Here is an 18,430-nt window from a genome sequence, read left to right as displayed (position 1 = left end):
GTAGAAAACTGTTCATTCTGTCTGTCAGTAACTAGATGAACACTTCACACATTCTGGTAATCTAAGATAAAATAGGTCAGAATACACAGCTGGGAGTACAACGGTGCTTTTGATGGCCCCACCCCAGTCTTTTTGCGACAATTTCTTGAAACAGGAGCGCCAGAGCTTTTCCCCACAGAGAACAACTTAAAAGGCATTTGTTTTTACTAGAGGCTACAACAGGCCGAAGCCATTTCCATCGTGGATAAGTTTATACCGTATCACTTAATGACTGATATGACCAATAAGAGGCAGTAGACGGGTGAACGGGTCAGCATCTACACAGCAAAGGCACTGTTCAAGCTGGCTATTGTGTGACCTTCATCACCCTCTCCTTGTTCTGCTCTCCCACCTATTCCACCTTCCTCAGGATCCACTGATTTCCCTCTTTCCTGTTCACTCTCTCTCTTTCTTTACATTTTTAATCAAAATCGTCTATTTTTGCTCATTTTAAATATATTTTTAATCATTTTCTAAATTCTTTTTTATATTTTTACATTTTTTGTTTTTGTGAAGTGCCTCGTGGTTTTTATCTTGAGAGGCGCTATAGAAATAATATCTTCTTCTTCTTCTTCTTCTTCTTCTTCTTCTTCTTCTTCTTCTTCTTCGTCTAATAGATGCTACTGAAGTCCCTGACAGTGGAAAATAAATAAAATGTAAGTATGTACTTGGTGTGTTTTTAAAGTACTGTGAGAAGGTGGGAATGTAAAATTTGTTACCAGAAAGCATTGCTGCATCAAAGAAATAATAAACAGAATAAAACTATTCCCTTCTTTTTTACCAAGTTTACTTTGTACTGTTAGCATTTTACGATTCATCCAGGTAATTTTAATCAGAATATTCTGGTTCTCCAACACCAGACATGTAAATGAAAAAGACTCTAGAGACAGCAAACCATCGTTACAGTACAGACCTCTAGTAAAAGTTACTTTTAATTTAAAAAAAAGAAGTTACTTCTCTTTCTAGCTCAGATGATCATTTGACATGTTTCTAACTCAACATTTAGAAAATTCAGACCATAAATCTTATACTTGTAAACTCAGACGTACTTTTCAGAGCCTAAAAAGACACACAGTTATCATACAGTCCAATACTGAACCCTACATATTACATGGGATGAAAGTGTTCCCTGCGGGGGGAAAACAAGCTTCCTGTACAAAAACGTGTTAGTGGTTGTTTATGTCAAGAAAACACCTTGTCATATAGTATGCCCCCAACATGGCTGATTCTCTCAGCGAAGACCAACATAAAACAAGTTTAAATATTTAATTCAAAATTTTTTCATGACATGAAGACTATTTTTTAAATGTTCATTCATTATTGCGTTTAAAGGTGTGATTGACTGAAAAAACATTTATTTAAATGTTTTAATTTTTTTTTTCAGATTGAAAACCGCTCATTCTGAGTTTTTCCACACAGGCTGAACATGAAAATAGTCTTCTACACCGATCTCCTGCATTGGCTTCTGATAGAAAGTAGATGATGAAATGCTAGGATTTCAAAATCCTCACAGATCTACGTCACACTGTCAATCGGCATTCATGGACTCATGAACAATAAGGAAGGCTGTTGTTGGTTTGGCGTCCGGTAATCAGCAGTGGACATCTCGGCTAGTTTAAGCTAACTGTTAGCATAGCAACTTCACCTTACAGCAGAATTCCTCCTGGCTTGTGTTATTTGTGGAGATAAACCATCCGTGTTGCTTTTAACCGGTTCGAAAGGTCCACATATCAGCAAATAAGACTCCAAGCTCTGTCATCTGAAGCTCAGCTGTGATGTCGCAGACAGTCTGCTGAGCCAGGGGTTTGTGGGCCTTTCTTTGCCCTGATCGCTGCCTGCAAGGCCTTCATTCATTCTACAGACCACTGCAAATGTGTTGATTAAATGAGTAATCAACTACTTTAATTTAACTGTTTGGATAAAGTACACACTGATATTTTAAATCCATGACACCACCTCTCTGCTGTCAAGCCAAAACTTTCCTCTTCATAGTGAACCTGTAAATAATTTGGTAGCCATCATCCCAGCCATAAAGCTGCTTCTCCTCAGGGTTGTATTTCAGACTAGCGTGAGCTCCGTACCTCCTGGGAAAGTACAGAAGAGGAGCCTCCTCACTGATCATCTTGTCATTGACGTCAAACACACACTGGACTCGAGATCGGCTGGCCAGACGGGTGTTGTAAACAACATAGACAGTCCCACAGACTACAAAGGCTGCTTCTGCGTTTTCCCGTGGGCAGCGGGTGTCCCAGATTTGTTCTATATCAAGTGTGATAGCGTCCATTTTGGCGAGGTTAATGTTTGGTTCACTGTCACTGGGGGAGTAGAGAAGCCACAAACCCTCATCGTCCGCTGCAAGGTCTGCGACCGTCTCTGGGTTGAGTTTGTAGACACTAGAGTGGCTCTCCATAGGGAACATGGCAGTTTCAGTGACAAAGCCACTCACTAGGTCGTATTTGACCACCTGTATGTCTGCACCAGCCTCTCCCTTCATGTAGTACAAGTAGCCATTATAAACAGCAGCTCCAGGGCCGCTCCACTTCAAGGGAAGCTTGATGGTTCTGCTGTTCATCGTGCCTTGGGATCTGGAAAAATCAGGTACGGAGTCGAACTGGTAGATGGTGTCTCCTGACGTGCCATTGAAGACATAAACCTTGGAGGACTTGGGGTCTCTTGTCCACATCCCCTTGGCACCGCCCACTCTCTTCAGGATCTTCACTGATCTGATGCCAGAGATGATTTCAATACAATCTGATGTCAGGAACAAGTACACAAAGCGGCACGTTAGTTTTAGGCTTCAATTCAAGGTAAGTAAGTCTACAGACACACATCCTCTACACCAGGATTAATCTTGTCCCATGGAATTTAGTGGGATTAGTGAAGTTGTCCTAAAGGTGGAGCATCTAATCCACCTAGCAGGTAGACGTTATCACCCCTATAATACTAGTCAGCACAGCAGCAGAGGCAAAATGCATCACTTTCAAGTCTGACAGTAAATGACTATTCAGAAACAAGTTAACAGTGTGAAACTGCAGAGGTGATATTTAAGTAAAGCAGTAAATTAATCAGAACTGTTGTCTTAATGCCAAAAACTGCTTTACAGATTTATGGGCTCGACACACGGGAGGCGACAAACGGCCGCGATCAGCGAAATTTGTCGCTGTCGCTTTTATTACCTGTCACACGGGAGGCGATCCGCGGCAGCGGCCAGCGACAAAGCCGTCTACGCGTTCTGTTCCATGGCGAAATCGAAACTTCCGTTGTTTTGATTGGCTGTGTCAGGTTGGAGGGAATTAAGGTTATTTAAGCGGTTCAGAGTTAATAAAGTGGTAGATATGATGTTTCACAAGGTGCTGCTAGAGTTATGTGAAATCTTACTTGTGATTTTACTATAAAACATAATAATAACCAACTTCTCCTCCATGTTTGCTCGGAAATGTGCGGAGCATCCTGTCCACTCATTGGTCAGTGAATGAAACCTCCGTTGATTGGTCCTCGTCCGAGCGACAGCGATGAAAAGTTGAAAATGTTTCAACTTTCTGGGATCGTGTCGCTGGGTCGTCCGTGCACGACACGTGCACGAGTGCAAAATTTCACACGCACGTTTTTCGTGTTTCGCTTGGTAGGAGAGAGACCCGCGATTATCGCTTTGTCGTGCATGTCTCATTGAAAATGAATGGAGGAGAGGCGATGTGGCCTCCCGTGTGTCGAGCCCGTTACTCTCACAGGTTGAGCATCACAGCAGCGTCATAACGCCCCACCTGGTGTAAAATCTTTATTAGATATGTGCAGAGATGGAAGGGACAGGAAGAGGTGTGTGTGTGTGTGTGTGTGTGTGTGTGTGTGTGTGTGTGTGTGTGTGTGTGTGTGTGTGTGTGTGTGTGTTTTGGGAGGGGGATGAGTGTGACGGATGACAAAAAACAATACTAAGGTACCGCAGCGACAAACATAAAACAAACAATGTGACTGAGAAAGCCCGAGCGTTTTCTTGTGAACACCTTGTGAGCGTTGCTGTGCATGATGCATGTTGCTATAGAGTGCTTTTAAAACAGATACCCTACACTAGCTGATAGAAGCACACCGCAACACCCTCCCACCCCCAATGCCCCACCCAATCCATCAATGTCTAAATGCCACTTAAAGTTGGAAGTGGCCACAGGCATCTGGGGTAAGGCTAACAGAACAGATCTCCCCCTTCCAGGTGTCGTTAGGTGCGCTCACCCCCAAGGCTCTAGGCTGCCACTGTTCTGCAGAGATAGGAAACTATCCCCACACCCATCCACACGTGCACACACACACCTGTACCCCAAAGCTGGGGAGACAAAGCCCTCTTAGGGAACCAGCTCCCCAGCTGACACCATTAGACAGCAATGTTCCCCTAAAGCCCTCCAGGCCATCTACCCAAGGCCCATTACAGCAGAATTACAGTGCACCACAGAGATTGAGGCCACCCACCCAACCCCACCCCAGCCAAATGTCTACTCCATCTACATCATCTACCTCCTACACAGCACACTTATCTCACCTGAAGAAGCCTGGAAGCCCTGTAAGGACCGTTTTTTTATTGATTTCTCTGATACTTTTAACAACATTCAACCTGGATTTCTGAGGGATTAACTGGAGATGGCTGGAGTGGACCACCACATGTCACAGTGAATACTAGACTACGTCACAGAACACCCACAGTTTGTAACTCCCTAAAGAGTTACCCCTAACTTGCATAACCCGATTTAAATGCGGACGTTGGGGTAGCGTCAGGACGTATGGACTACGTCAAGACGCAATATGCCTCATTTCCGGTTCTTCTTGTTCCGGTATCCGTGAAAACAACAACATGTTTCCCAGTTCGGAAGAGATAGCGACCGCGTTTGTTTGCGCTTTAGTTTCCTCGTCACTCCAAAAGTGTGTTGCTGTGCCGCGACTCGCCATGTTGCTCCCAACTTGTTGTTTACTTCCGGTGTTCTGGCGCATACAAGACGTCTCGCTACTCAAAAGACCAAGACTCCTTGCGAACAGAGCATGTGCAGAACACACGCTTTGATGGGGATATCCCGATATGCGTCTACACGACCAAACATTCGGGTTAGAAAAGGGTTACCCCAGGTGTAGTAACCGGGTTAAACCCGGTTATGAGCATATCTGGGTTTTTGGCGGTGTTTACACGGACCTGCGGAACCGGGTTATTGTGAATATTCGGGTTTTAAAAGGGTTACTGGCTGCATGTAAACGCACTCATAGACACTTCCATATCTCCACAGTATGTCATCATGACCTTTCATGGCCTTTCAACTCTTCATCCTCTTCAAAGCTACAAGGTTACACTTTCCTCACTCCGTCCTTACTAACCTCACTTCCTGACCCGCAATGGTCACCTCTTTTAATCTACTTTTTCTCCCATTGTCCATATTCATCACCTCTTCATATTGCACTTTCCATCTTCCCATCAGACTAGACACCTGTCACTTCATTTTCACTCATATCCTAAATCATCCTAACCTGCAGCACGTCCATTCCATCTCCATCCCTCTGTGTCAGGCTCCTCGCCGTGGTTCAACTTTGTGAGCAGTGAGGAGGGCTGTAGCGTGTGACAAGACCCAAACGCACAAATTTAGGCACTAGCCTCGAAGGGAACGAGGATGAGGCGATGTTCCAGAAATTAAAAGGAACGGGCTTACTGTAAGGATGTTGAAGATGGTGCTGAGGAGCGTGGGAGCTCTGGAATTGCCCGGCGTGAGTGACAAGCAGTGACGATGAAACGGGTTGAGCTGTGGTCGTCCAATTTGAGCTGGATCCTTGGCTACGACCAGGGAGCCACTGGGCAGTGTGAGCGTGGAGGCTTTGGGTACAATGGCGTGACAAATTGAGCGAATGCGCTGGAAACGTAAAAATAAAACACGTTACTGAGCGAGGTGCCATGAGGTCTGACACGAGCGGAAAACGCCTAGGCTACGGCCAGAGCTAAGGAGCTACCCTCGGAAGTAAGCCAGCTCCTTTTGCTTTCTGGAACGTCACCACCTCCTCGTTTCCCTTCGAGTCTCGTGCCGGCGTTTCTAGAATAACAGCGTGTTAGACATCAGTCATCGCTAGCACTTCCGCATTTGGGTCTTGTCACACGCTACAGCCCTCCTCACTGCTCACAAAGATTAGCCATGGTGAGGAGCATGACAGGATGACTGAGCACGGACTGTTGTGAAGGCCTTCCTGAAATAGGGTAAGTGTGATGACGTGGAGAGGCGGAAACCGGTGCGGGGAATACTGCAGTGGATGGCTGGGGGGCTGGAATCGTGACACTCTGCCTGTACACATCATTGTCTCATTCCTTACTGGAGGAGTCCTACTTATCCTTGAAAAATAGTCTTGTGCTTTATAAAAATAAGCTTCAACAAGCTAGAACTGCTTATTTCTCACCGTTAATTGAGGAGAATAAGAATAATCCTAAATTTCTTTTCAGTACAGTTGCTAAACTTACACAGAATCATAGCTCTGAGCCATCTATTCCCTTAGCCCTCAGCAGTAATGACTTCATGGGATTTTTTACAAGTAAAATTAATTCTATTAGAAACAAAATGTTTAGCATCCTCCCTAATGCGATTTCTTCTTCCTCAGTAAGTGAGGCAGCATCAGAGGTAACTGTAGAACCTCATCTGTGCTTGAACCGTTTTGATCCAGTTGAGCTTTCAGTTTTATCAAAAATATTAGCTTCATCTAAACCTTCAACTTGCATTTTGGATCCAATCCCAACCAAATTATTTAAAGATGCTTTTCATCATACGTTGCATCTCTTTGGGTACTCCTGTCTATTCTCCTCAGTCCTCTCATTGCTCTTCTCATCTAACTTCCTTCTCTGTGTCTGCTCCTGAGCCTTTTGTTGTCTCCTACTACTCCTTCTTTACACCTTCTAGATGACTCCCATTCTTCTCCCTAATCACATTAGCTGTCCAGTCATCTGGGATTCCCTCCTGGCCACCAGGAGCTTGTCTAAACCAATGAAGACCTCACAAGACTTTCTTTTTCATTCTGCTTTCATGCTCTTCTTCTTCCTCACCATCAGATTGATCCTACGGACATCATCTTATGCTGTCTCACTATACTCTCACCTACCAGAATTTTGCAGTCACATCTTCTTGAAATTACGCCTACATAAGGTGTAGTCTACCTGTGTGCTCCACTCTTGATGGAACAACTTAAACCCCCTCCCAAGTCTTTCGGCTTGCTACCGATCCACCTGATGTCCTGAGTACATAGTGCGTCCATCTTTCCTCTCTGCAAGATCACCAGTTCACTAGCTTTGTCTGTCATAGTTCCAACACTCAGAGTCCTTCTACTCAGCTCCACACTCTTGCCTGTCCTCTTCTTTCTCTGCCTACTAACACGCCTTCCTCTTCTCCTCAGGTGATCATCAACAGTCCAGTTTTCACAGATATCCAGCAGGCCAATAGCACAGGTAGTCGTCGTTAACCCGGGTCTCGACTGATCCAGTATCAAATCTGTCATTCACATGTTTTATTTGACACAACCCTCGACATTTATCCACACTTGGGACTGGTACACAGGAACACTGGCTTGTGAGCTCTTATGGCTGCATTTTTCTAAACGCCCTTTATTCTGTGATATCTAACTCCAACTCTCCAAACTAGGGCACGCTCAAAGTCAGGGCAGTTTTAGAAGCCGTCTCTAAAGAGAGGAGGAACCAGAGCGGCTCGCAGACAGCCTAAAGAGGCTGCTTGTAAAAGAGGCATCCTGAACTCCATAAATAAAAGATCCGCCTCCCCCACACTCACCCATCATCACCCTCTTTTGTCCAGAGGCCACATCAGGATTATCCTTGCAGATCGGATCTGGCTCTTTACTATGTAGTAATGTTTGTTCCAGTTCACTTCACTTCACAGACGTTCACAGTAGATCACTCTGCACAGAGTGAACATGAGCACAGAGAGTACAGTCGCTGACTCCAGGCCAGTTTCCTGTCCCCCCTAAGAGCTTCTCACTGGACTACCTTTGTATTTTATAAAGTGGATGTGCATTATAGTTCTTGCATTACGTCTTGTTGATTTTCCTATAAACTCAGCATGTATATGTTTTAAAATCCCTTTTCCTAATTTCTTTGTGTTAAACGTAAATGGTAGAACTTTAATGAGTCATTTAACTAAAATTATGATCTTTACCATAATGCATCACGAAATCTTGATGCAGTGTTTCGTAGGATGTGAAGATTATGATGACAAAGGCTGTGCTCAGATGGGAGAGCAGCAGAAATAAAGGACTGCAGTGACACGCAGTTTGTTCCCTGGTTACTTCAGGTATGGTTTTCCAGGACTGTAGCTCTATAAACAGGTTAACTTGGTGCCTGCAGGGACGTGTGTGTGTGTTTACATCTTATACGTTTAGACAGTTTTGAGCTTCTGCAATATGTAAATCTGGTTGATCAGAGAACTCCAGAGAATGTTTGGCTGATATATGAGCACACTTCTCAAAGCTCACCAGAGACTCGGGACTGCAGCTCCTCCCAGTCATCTGCTTCATCTCGCTCCTGCAGTCCCCAGGCCGCCCGCTCCACCACCTTCTCAGCTTTGCTCGCACAAGCCCGTGGAGAGTTCTGAGTCTCCACATAGTCCATCTCTCGCTCCAGCCGGTCCGCTTGAACAGACGCTGCTTCCATTTCTTTGAGCATCTTGCTGTGATGATTCCTTTGCACATTCACTGCTTCAGATGTCAACTTCTTGAAATTTAGCATCTCTGTGTGGTACTGACGGGACTGTTCATGCCAGAGCTGCATGCGGTCCTGTGAACAATGTAGGAGCAACGCAAGCATCAGCACAAGGTGTATCTGCTTTATGATTACTCACTCACTCACTCACTCACTCACTGCAGCCGAGGTTTGAACCTACAACCTTCCTGTTGCAAGGCAACAGTGTCACCAACATGTAGCCCTTTATGCTTCCCAAATATTAGCACCATCTGATTTATTTTATGAAAGTATTAAACTCTCGCCCGTCTCTTGATAGTTTGGACGTTTGGAGCCAATCCCCTCGGGTAAACGCATTATTAACTTTAGTCATCTCCTAAACACCAGCTCCCAGATGTATGTGTGGGCTGTGGCTGGCATTTAAAACATTCTTTCCTTACATAACATGTAAATGAAAGTGACTAAAAGACTCATCTTCAACATGCACAAAGATAAAGAATGAAATTTACTCATGATTCATGCATTTGTATAATTTAATAAACAGCTCAGTGCAGGACTGAAATCATGGAAACTGAATAAAGTACAAAGCAGTGATTAGTTTCAAAGTGTGTTTCAAGAAGCATGTTTTCTTAAATTGTTTTGGATTATTTTCTAATAAAGTTGAAGTAAATTTATTTTTTCATATCTTATGATTTTATAAAAAAAAATGTTGTTTTTTTTGTGTGAATTGTAGCAGTGTGCAGAAGGGGAGGGGCCAATGGACGCTCACTGCTGTGCACCACAGCAATTACTAATCAGCCTGAGGCTGATTATAAAAGACAACGTTGCAGGAGAAAAAGAGGTACAAGGCAGATGAGAGAAACCTGGTGATCTCCAAGTTTGGAGAAGAGCACGTCAGCTGTGCTGTTCCCTAAGACTGTCCAGAAAGTTTTGTTGAAGCAGAAAGTTATGTGTAAACACCGATTTAGCTGGTTCTCTGGCGCCCAACGTGGGGCGAATGCACACCACTCACTCAGCTTAAAGCCTCTTTCCGGAGTATTAAGCTTGGTTTATGCTGGACGCATTCAATTTCCGCGCTGTGATGCGGCTCGCGGATGGAACGCGCTTCACAACTCGCAGTGTTTATGGTTCATGCGGCTCGTCTCTGCGGTGAGCCAATATTCTCCCAAACTGTAGGGGGCAGCATGGAGCTCTACGGCATGCATCCAACACTACACCGTAGTAGAAGTAGAAATTACTGTTTACAACATGGCATTTCAGCATTTTTAACGGCGTTCTCGTCTTTTCCGACAGTGCGAGCTATTTCTCTCCCAGAATTATTAACAACATGTTGATCACGGTGATCTCTGAGAGCTGAATCATACAAATGTCTGTATTTACCAACCTCTGCCACACTAGTTCTTGCCAGTCCACCACGTTTTTCCGCGTCCGTCCGTCCGCGTGGTTAGAAATTTTCCTAGGTGCGCGTTGCGGAAATTCTGGGCCGTGCGGAGGCGCGGTGGAGGGGCGTGGTTGTTAAAATGACGCAAAATGACGCAACTTTTCCGTGCGGAGCCGTGCGGACCTCGCGGACGTGTCAAGCATAAACCAACCTTTACTCTTCTCTAATGGCACCATCTAGTGGCTGACAAGCATATCGCGCAAATAGTCTGTCGCTCTGCTTTTTTAAGATGGTAACTTCACGTTTCTTGTTTATTGATGTGCTTCTGTAGCTGACAAACAGCTAAAATGCGCTGTTTTACAAGTATTATTCTCATGTCATGCTGTCTTTTCATATATTTATGTTTTAGAAACTTGTTTGTGAAAAGTTCATCAACTCTGCATCAGCCGAGGTGCTCCTTAAGTTTGAAGCATGTAAGCGGTAGTCTAACGCTATTGGTTAGTTCTGGTCGGCGCTCAGTTTCCCGTTGCACGGAGCTCTGCGGGGCAGGGGGCGTGCTTAGCAAAAATAAATAAATAAAACAGTCGTATTGCCTGCATTATATCACAGAACATGATATAATAATCACTTTTACGGACTTCTGAAAATCATACATAATTTCTGAAAAGGGAAAACTCCAGAAAGCTACTTTAAGGCCTCATCCTTGTTCTGGACCAGACAGTGTCGTGGACTGTTCACACATGACATTTCGCCCCATCCCCATTGGCAATCCTGGGAAGGATTGGTCTGGATGGAGAGCCAAGCCGAGCGGCATACGGAGTTTCTACAGCGGCTGAATTAATTTACTCTGAGATCAATAAACAGATTTGCTTCCGCATTGATGTTGTTCAAAGTCTATTTGTATTTTTTTCTCCTGGTCTTTACATTTTAGCTCCACTGACCCCTTTTACTCGTTAAAAAGACATTTTCCCTTAAAAATCCAAACATTTATTGGCCAGTGTCCCTTTGACAATATTTTTTATTGTGTCTTTTTGAACAATGCCAAATAATTAGCAGGTCAAACTGGGCCAACTGCAGCTGGACGAGATGATTCCATGCAGCAGGTCATTTGAGGAAAGTCTTAATCCGGTTGTTGAGTTAGACCTCAGGAATTCCTCTTTAGGACATCTAAAAGCCATTTCCTGTTTGCTGTGTAGAGGCAGAAGATATATGCAGTGTATCTCTCAGCATGCAGTCTTACTGCTCAGCAGAGGTGTGACCAAGGCCCTGTCCACACGTAGCCGGGGATCTGCCAAAACGTAGATATTTTTCAACGTTTTGTCCTGTCATCCACACGAAAACGGAGTTTTTTCACACAAAAACGGATTTTTTTAAAAACTCCGGCCAAAGTGAAGATCTGCGTTTTCTCCGTTTTGGGTGTCTGCGTGTGGACGGACTAAACCGGAGGTTTAAGGTCCGCATCGTCACTTTCCGCGACAAAAAAATGCTGACATCACGTGTGCGACCTGTGTTTACACTAGCCGACAGCATGGATGCCCTCAGAGCTGCGCTTGCTTTATCAATTGTCCAAGCGCTTTTTGCTTGTTTGTTTTTGCAAGCGGAATTACTGCTGCTTGCGGAAGACCACAGACGAAGGAGGAAGTTAAGAACAGGTGAAGTACTGCCGCCTACAGGTCTGGCATGTCCTTAACAACGTATTTATCCGGGTACGTGTGGACAGAGTTTTGTTTTTAAAACGAGGTGGTGTGGATGAGAGTTTTTGGAGGGGCGGATATTCGTTTAAAAAAAAACGGCTACGTATGGACTAGGCCTAAGTCACTGCTTTGCAAGTCACACATAAGTCACAAGTCTTCCCAGTCAAGTCTTGAGTCAAGTCCAAGTCTAAGACAACCAAGTCCAAGTCCAGTCCAAAGTCAATGATGTGGAAGTCCTAGTCAAGTCCAAGTCTTTAACTTTGAATTTTAAAGTCATAATCAAGTCATCTGTCCAATTTCAATTTAATGACAATGATAATAAATAAATTCCAGAATAAAAGCTTCTTAAAGCTTCATTTATTTGCTGAAACAAGCAGAAAGAGCAACTGAACCTGATGACAAACAAAGAGCTGCTGCATTCAACAGAACAAGATCAAACCCAGAACGAAGGATGATTTATGATGTCTGTCCATGTCGCGCCACTTTTGTGCTAAAATATCAAATATGCTCAAGTCATCATCAAGTCAACAGATGCAAGTCCATTCAAGTCAAAGGTCATTGGCCTTCAAGTCCAAGTCAAGTTGTAAGTCTTTATAGATTTTATCAAGTCAAGTCAGAAGTCATTAAAATGTTGACTTGAGTCTGACTCAAGTCCAAGTCATGTGACTCGAGTCCACACCTCTGCTGCTCAGGGTTTGTTGAGGACCACTTCACTGACTTCTCATCATGTTTCCTAGAATATTTCTCAGAGGGCAAATGAAATACTGTAAGAAGCAATATTCCTGTTTCAATCAGTCAAAGTGTCATCGCCAGCTCAAACAAAGCACAGCTCTGTGTGAGTCAGATGTAATAACTGCTGCCGCGGGCACTTTCTGCTCTGCCTCAGGTTTCGTTTCACACGTCGCCTGAGGTCAGATGGAAATGAGAGTTGGGTGAAAGATCATGGATGAATTCCCATCTATGATTGGATGCAGAATTTGGTCAAAAATGTGACTGGATCAGAGCTTAAAGCTCAGTCCTTTCTTTGAGTTTGAGCTGATAGCTGAGAGCCATTCCCATATCCCAGAGGGCACACGCACTTGTGTCATCATTCAACATTTCCCCAAAACATAACAAGACTAAACAAAAATATCTTACTTTGAATCTCTGGTTGGAAAGATGTCAGGAAATATGCGGTCTATGTCTGGATATCCATGATTCATAATTCAGTTTGCTGTTCCTGAAACCCAAAACACTGGCTCCTGCCCCCGGAGGCTTGCCCCTGCTACAAGAACTGATGGGTTCTGAGATTGGCTGACATATAATCCGCTTTGCCTTTCATATATCACACTCACCACATGCCACGTCTCCTGTCTCAGGAACTTTCCTCACCGTTTTTCCTGATGCTCACACAGACTGTCAGTAATCTCATTCAGTCCTGCTGTCTTTGTTGCAACACAAATGGATTCCACTTCGGTATTAGGCTGTCGCCATGTTTGATCTAACTCCAGCAAAGGTCGGCTGTACTCATTAGAGAGGTGCCACTGGCCTAAACACTGGTGATGTTGTAGTGCTGCAGGACACAGGCTCCTTGTTGTATGTAAAAGAAGAGCCTTGCATGCATGGACTGCCCCCCCCATACACACACACACACCCGCAAGGCCCACTGAGGAGCTGACAGACTTGGCAGATATTGCATTAATTAGTTTGTGTGTGTCAGGTCATTAAATCCAAATTTAAAAAAGAAAAGGCGGTTATCAGCTGGTGCCTCATAGTTTAATGACTACAACGACTCTAAAAGTAAGTCATTTGGGGGGGGGGGGGTCTTACCTCAATAGCCAACAATCTGTTCTCCAGGTAATCCATCAGTTCCTGGTAGTAATTCTGGGCCCCAATTAAAGTCCAGGAAGTGAAAATGAGGAGGACAAACAGCGGCTTCATTGTGAGACGATCAATGAAACATCTGAGTTTTCTTTGTCTTTCCAGGTCTTGGAGGATTCCTCGGGTCTCTTCTCTGACACGTTTCACTGAGCCGCTCGTGGTGCGCCCCCCAGCACCAGGATTCAGTGGGTGGTAATAAACGGGCTGTGTAAAAAGGTGAAACGATAGAGTATGAGGCCGCTGTGAGGGTTTCCCATTCTTTGGCTACTCTCGCTTCGCAGGAATGTTTTTACACACTCTCAGGGAGGAGCTCTGTGCCTCTCCCTCCTCTGTTCTCGGAAAGGGACCCTACTCCACTCACTGTGTGTGTTTGTTGGACTCACCGTCTCAGGTATATGAGCTGGCCTTATCTCAAAGAAAACGGTGTGATTCCTGTTTCACATTTCCGACTCTATGATGTTGTTTGTGTCACATGTTATCAGATCCCAAACTAAATATATAAACACAAACCGGGTCAATTTGACCCCCTTCAGTGTTTGTTGTTGAAGGAAATCCAGTTACCTTTGTGTCTTTTCTATAGATTTCATGACATGTTCTAACTTAATAGAGCTCCGGACCCCACGTGACTCTCAGTAAGTGGACGCCATTATGGCATGCAAAAAAGGTAAACAAACACGGATGTAACCATGAACATGAACGGGATCCGCTTGGATTTTACTTCGTCGGAGTTTACTTCACACTTTAAAACAGAAGAAATCGTTTTATATAGTCAGAAATTAAATAGACTAAACATCTCCGACCCTTACCGTGCCCCTGGGATACTTTTTAAAAACGCCAGAAGCTGTCGGAGCGGACTTCTTACCGGCACAACACCGGACCTGGCCGGGGGAACCCCTTGGGATTCCCCCGGCCGGAGGAGCTGGGGAGAAGGTCTGGGACTCTCGACTCTACTGCCCGCTCCGACGCCAGAAGCTGTCGGAGCGGGCTTCTTACCGGCACAACACCAGACCTGACCGGGGAACCACTTGGGATTTACCCGGAGGAGCTGGCTCCGGCGGCTGGGGAGAGGGAAGTCACGCTACTGCCCCTGCAACCCGACTCCGGATACGCGGATGAAAATGGATGGATGGACGGACAAATAACAGATTTACACGTAAGTAGTCTCGGTGAGACAGATGATAGCAATCCAAAGTGCTTTTTATGTGTGATCTGACAATTGATCAACCATTGCTTAAAAAGTAAATACAGCTTAGCCGGTTAATCGCTGTGATCATAAAACACGGAAACGGCAGCACGCAGAACTCACGAGGCAACGTTTTACGTGATGTTTACTTGTTGCTATGAGTAATAAGACAGAAAAAGCCCCGCCAAAATAAGTTTAGGAAGCCCACTAAGAATCGTAATAAAAGCATTTAAAATAAATACCACACACAGTTGAGGAAACGTTGGTTTAAGTACCTGATATGAAGCGGTCGCTGCATAAGCGAAAACCTTTACTCTCGGGATCCCACAGCTTCATTTTCGCCTGGTCACTAGCTCGTTTTATCACAATGATCCAACATTTGCGGCGCTCCGGATCTTGGGGAATCCTGTAGATGACTCATTCCTTATGTCGTCCGCGTCTGTTCTGCATCCTGGGGCACAACAGGAATCTACCATATTTCCCGTTTGATTGAGTTTTCTGACAATAACAAATAGTCCAGCTGCCGGCTTCTGCCTGCCAATATGGCGCCGTTTCGATTTGAACTGTTGCATGCCGGGAGAAGTGACGTCAACTCCCGGAGCTCTATAGGGACAACTGATGAAACGGAACTTTTTTTGCCAGGAAAAATTGCTGTACACATTTTGTCCGTGTGTGTGTGTGTGTAGCTTTCTGAAACGGTGTGACTGCGGTTGATGGGTGATGGTGCCTGATGGTGGTGCAAGTTTTATTGTCAAAGGCTTTTAATGTGTTTTATAACTAAAGTACCTGACACAAACACATGGACAGCAATTGTTTGTACATCTATTGATGGAGGCTTGGTGTCGGGACTGTAGCCTCCTGCGTCTCTGGTGTCTCCCTCGTTAGAGCTAATTGAACTCACCTGCCCCTCGTTACCTTACCCACCTGTTTCCCTGATTACTCTCATGCATTTAAACCATCTGGTTGTCCCGGGGTGTTTCTCAGTGCCAAGGAACCTTGCCTTGATGTCTTGGCCCCGCCCCGGTTGCCTAGGAGATACGTCATCGAGAGCCGCCAAGACGTGTTCCAGTGTTCATGTTCTACCGAGGCGTGTGTTCTCCGTTTGTTAGCCGTTTAGCTAGCTGAGCGAGGACACACGGGAGGTGTCTTGTAGCCTAGCCTTGGTCAAAAATTACCCAGAATACAGCGCTGTATTTTCAAAAGGACGGCGGATCAGAAGCCGGCAGCTACTTCAGGTACAATTTTCAAGTTTAATAGTAAGTCAGCTAATTTAAAATGTTTTTTTAGATCCAAAGAAGTTATCTATGGTTGGTTAGTAGCTTAGTAGTTGCAGCTTTGGTGGCTAGCGGGTAGTAACTCACTTATTATTTAATTTAATAAACATATACACAATTTAAAAAGTAAAAGCCTCATTATATATTTATATTGAAACTAATACGTATAAAATATAACGTTGTCTCTCGTGTTACGTGACGTTACGTGACCCCGGTGGAAGTAGTGGTCACGTGATGCAAGTCTGTTCCATTTAACCGTTTTCTTTGACCAAGGAAGGACCGTGTCCTCGTAAGACATCGCCTCGCAAGGCCAGGCGCCTTGACACTGCGGAACACCCCTGGTCTTTGTCAAACCTCGTCTTGTCTTGTCATGTCATCCTACCTGCCATTATTAAAAAAAACAGTTCAATTCAATTCAAGTTTATTTATAAAGCGCCAAATCACGACAAGAGTCGTCTCAATGCACTTCACATAATAAACATTCCAATTCACAGTACGGGGGCTAGGACCCCGACAAAAACTTGGATCGAGGGCTGACTTTCAATGGATCGCAGCGAGGTAGTTGCTCTGCCACGCACGAAACCCTGACCCAGAATCAGGTCGTCTGCAAGTCATTTAGCACCACGTTCTCCACAAACGTGCAGTGCGCAATTGGAGAGGGGCAGCCATCATTCGGCCGCACCCCAGCCCGGTCACGAACGGCTCTCCGCACTGGCCTGAGGGCCAGCTATCCGGGACCAACCGAAGATTCGCTGCGCTACGGTATCATTCACAGTTCATTAAGCCAATCAGAAATAATGTTTCCTATATAAGGAACCCAGCAAATTGCATCAAGTCACTGACTAGTGTCAGTGACTATACAGCAATCCTCATAGTAAGCAAGCATAAAGCGACAGTGGAGAGGAAAACTCCCTTTTAACAGGAAGAAACCTCCAGAGAATCCTGACTCAGTATAAGCAGCCATCCTCCACGACTTACTGGGGATGGAGAAGACAGAACACACACACACACACACACACACACACACACACACACACACACACACACAAGTAAGGTGTCTATAGTTATATTGTGATTTCTTAGTAAATATTCTATTTGGTGAGAGATAAACTTTATTGTATTTATCCTAGTGAATCTATAATTAAACGGATAAACTAGTAGTAGCACATTCAATGTCAAGGAAAGTAAAAAGTTATTATCAGGAGAGAGAGAATGTTTAAGTGGTTAGCAGCAGTGTGCTAGTTGATGGCCCCCTCCATGAGGCCACCACAGCTCAGCAGAACATCATTGTAGCTTCTTCTGGGGAGAAAAATACTTAGAGAGAAAATAAAGTTAGCAGCTGAAATAGCAGGAAATAATACAGTTAAAGAGCAGATTGTAGAAGAAAGTAGTAGAGTGTGAAAAGTGGTCAGTGTATCCTCCAGCAGTCTAAGCCTATAGCAGCATAACTACAGAGATAACTCTGGATAATCTATCCTATTTAGATGGAGGCATGTTGGAGGCAGGGCAAGGGAGAGCCGTCTTTACCGACTGTACGCTCCACCTCCCTCTACTCCCCCACCTGTCCAGATTTAGGCTAACATCAGATTTTAACTATAGGCCCTATCAAATAAACATGTTTTAAGCCTATTCTTAAAAGTAGTTCTGTTTTTACCGGTAACTTACTTCCTGTGACTGCTCACACCTACATTTGGGTCCAAACAACTCCACCTCATGGCACTTGGGTCAATAGTTGATGAGAATAGCATGGTCACACATAGATATGCTTTACTAGCTAAAACAGTTTGAGGTCAAATTGACCCTAGATGTATATAAACTGTGTACCGCTCACTGGAAATAAACAGTTTATGCTTAATGTGTTGTCCACATCAAAACAGGAAAAGTTATGAAATATGAAGTCAGAAGAAGAAAGTTAACGAGTATTTTTCGAACTATAATCATTGAAAGGGGTCAAATTGACCCAGAGGACGTTAGGTGGGTACAGTGGTGAGGATTGACTACATATTTGTTAAGTGATCAATAAGATTGATAATTCATATTTATATGGATTATCAATCTTATTGGTTTTTGAATGTTTGATCAGAAGACTCTAGATTCTTTGACTATTCAGGGAACACACACTTCCTATTAATTCAGACAGTCACGTATGTAGTTTTATAAAGTAATTCTACTTTTCTAAACTAAGTGATTATACAGGAAAGATATGAAGGCGACGATGGAAAGTAAGCTAGATGCTTACAGCAAAACCTTACCTGAGCGATCGTGTGATGTCTGGGTTGTGAAATCAGTTTGGCTGTATGGTTTAATAAGCTA

At 44.3% G+C, this 18,430-nt stretch overlaps 1 protein-coding gene across 1 annotated transcript; it reads right to left on the bottom strand.

Moving 5' to 3' along the window:
* Nucleotides 1-809: 809 nt before the first annotated feature.
* olfml3a (olfactomedin-like 3a) lies at nt 810-14,643 on the bottom strand. The gene is made up of 3 exons (XM_015943204.3): nt 13,610-14,643; nt 8,521-8,821; nt 810-2,790 (listed from the first exon to the last, which is right to left on the bottom strand). The coding sequence occupies exons 1-3, from the start codon at nt 13,718-13,720 to the stop codon at nt 2,006-2,008; spliced, it is 1,197 nt and encodes a 398-aa protein (XP_015798690.1). The 5' UTR covers nt 13,721-14,643; the 3' UTR covers nt 810-2,005.
* Nucleotides 14,644-18,430: the final 3,787 nt, after the last annotated feature.

This window comes from Nothobranchius furzeri, chromosome 15, assembly GCF_043380555.1.
Source record: "Nothobranchius furzeri strain GRZ-AD chromosome 15, NfurGRZ-RIMD1, whole genome shotgun sequence".
In the NCBI taxonomy this organism is placed as follows: Eukaryota; Metazoa; Chordata; class Actinopteri; order Cyprinodontiformes; family Nothobranchiidae; genus Nothobranchius; species Nothobranchius furzeri.
Note: the sequence above shows the minus strand (reverse complement) of the source record. Positions and strands in the feature narration are given on the sequence as shown.

Bases quoted from the DNA above. Each gene is read 5' to 3' on its own strand.
- olfml3a (XM_015943204.3), bottom strand. From the start codon at position 13,720: ATGAAGCCGCTGTTTGTCCTCCTCATTTTCACTTCCTGGACTTTAATT. The intron at 8,822-13,609 runs GTAAGACCCCCC...CATTGTTCACAG, and splicing joins ACAGATTGTTGGCTATTGAG to GACCGCATGCAGCTCTGGCA. The intron at 2,791-8,520 runs GTGAGCTTTGAG...TCCTGACATCAG, and splicing joins GCTGCAGTCCCGAGTCTCTG to ATTGTATTGAAATCATCTCT.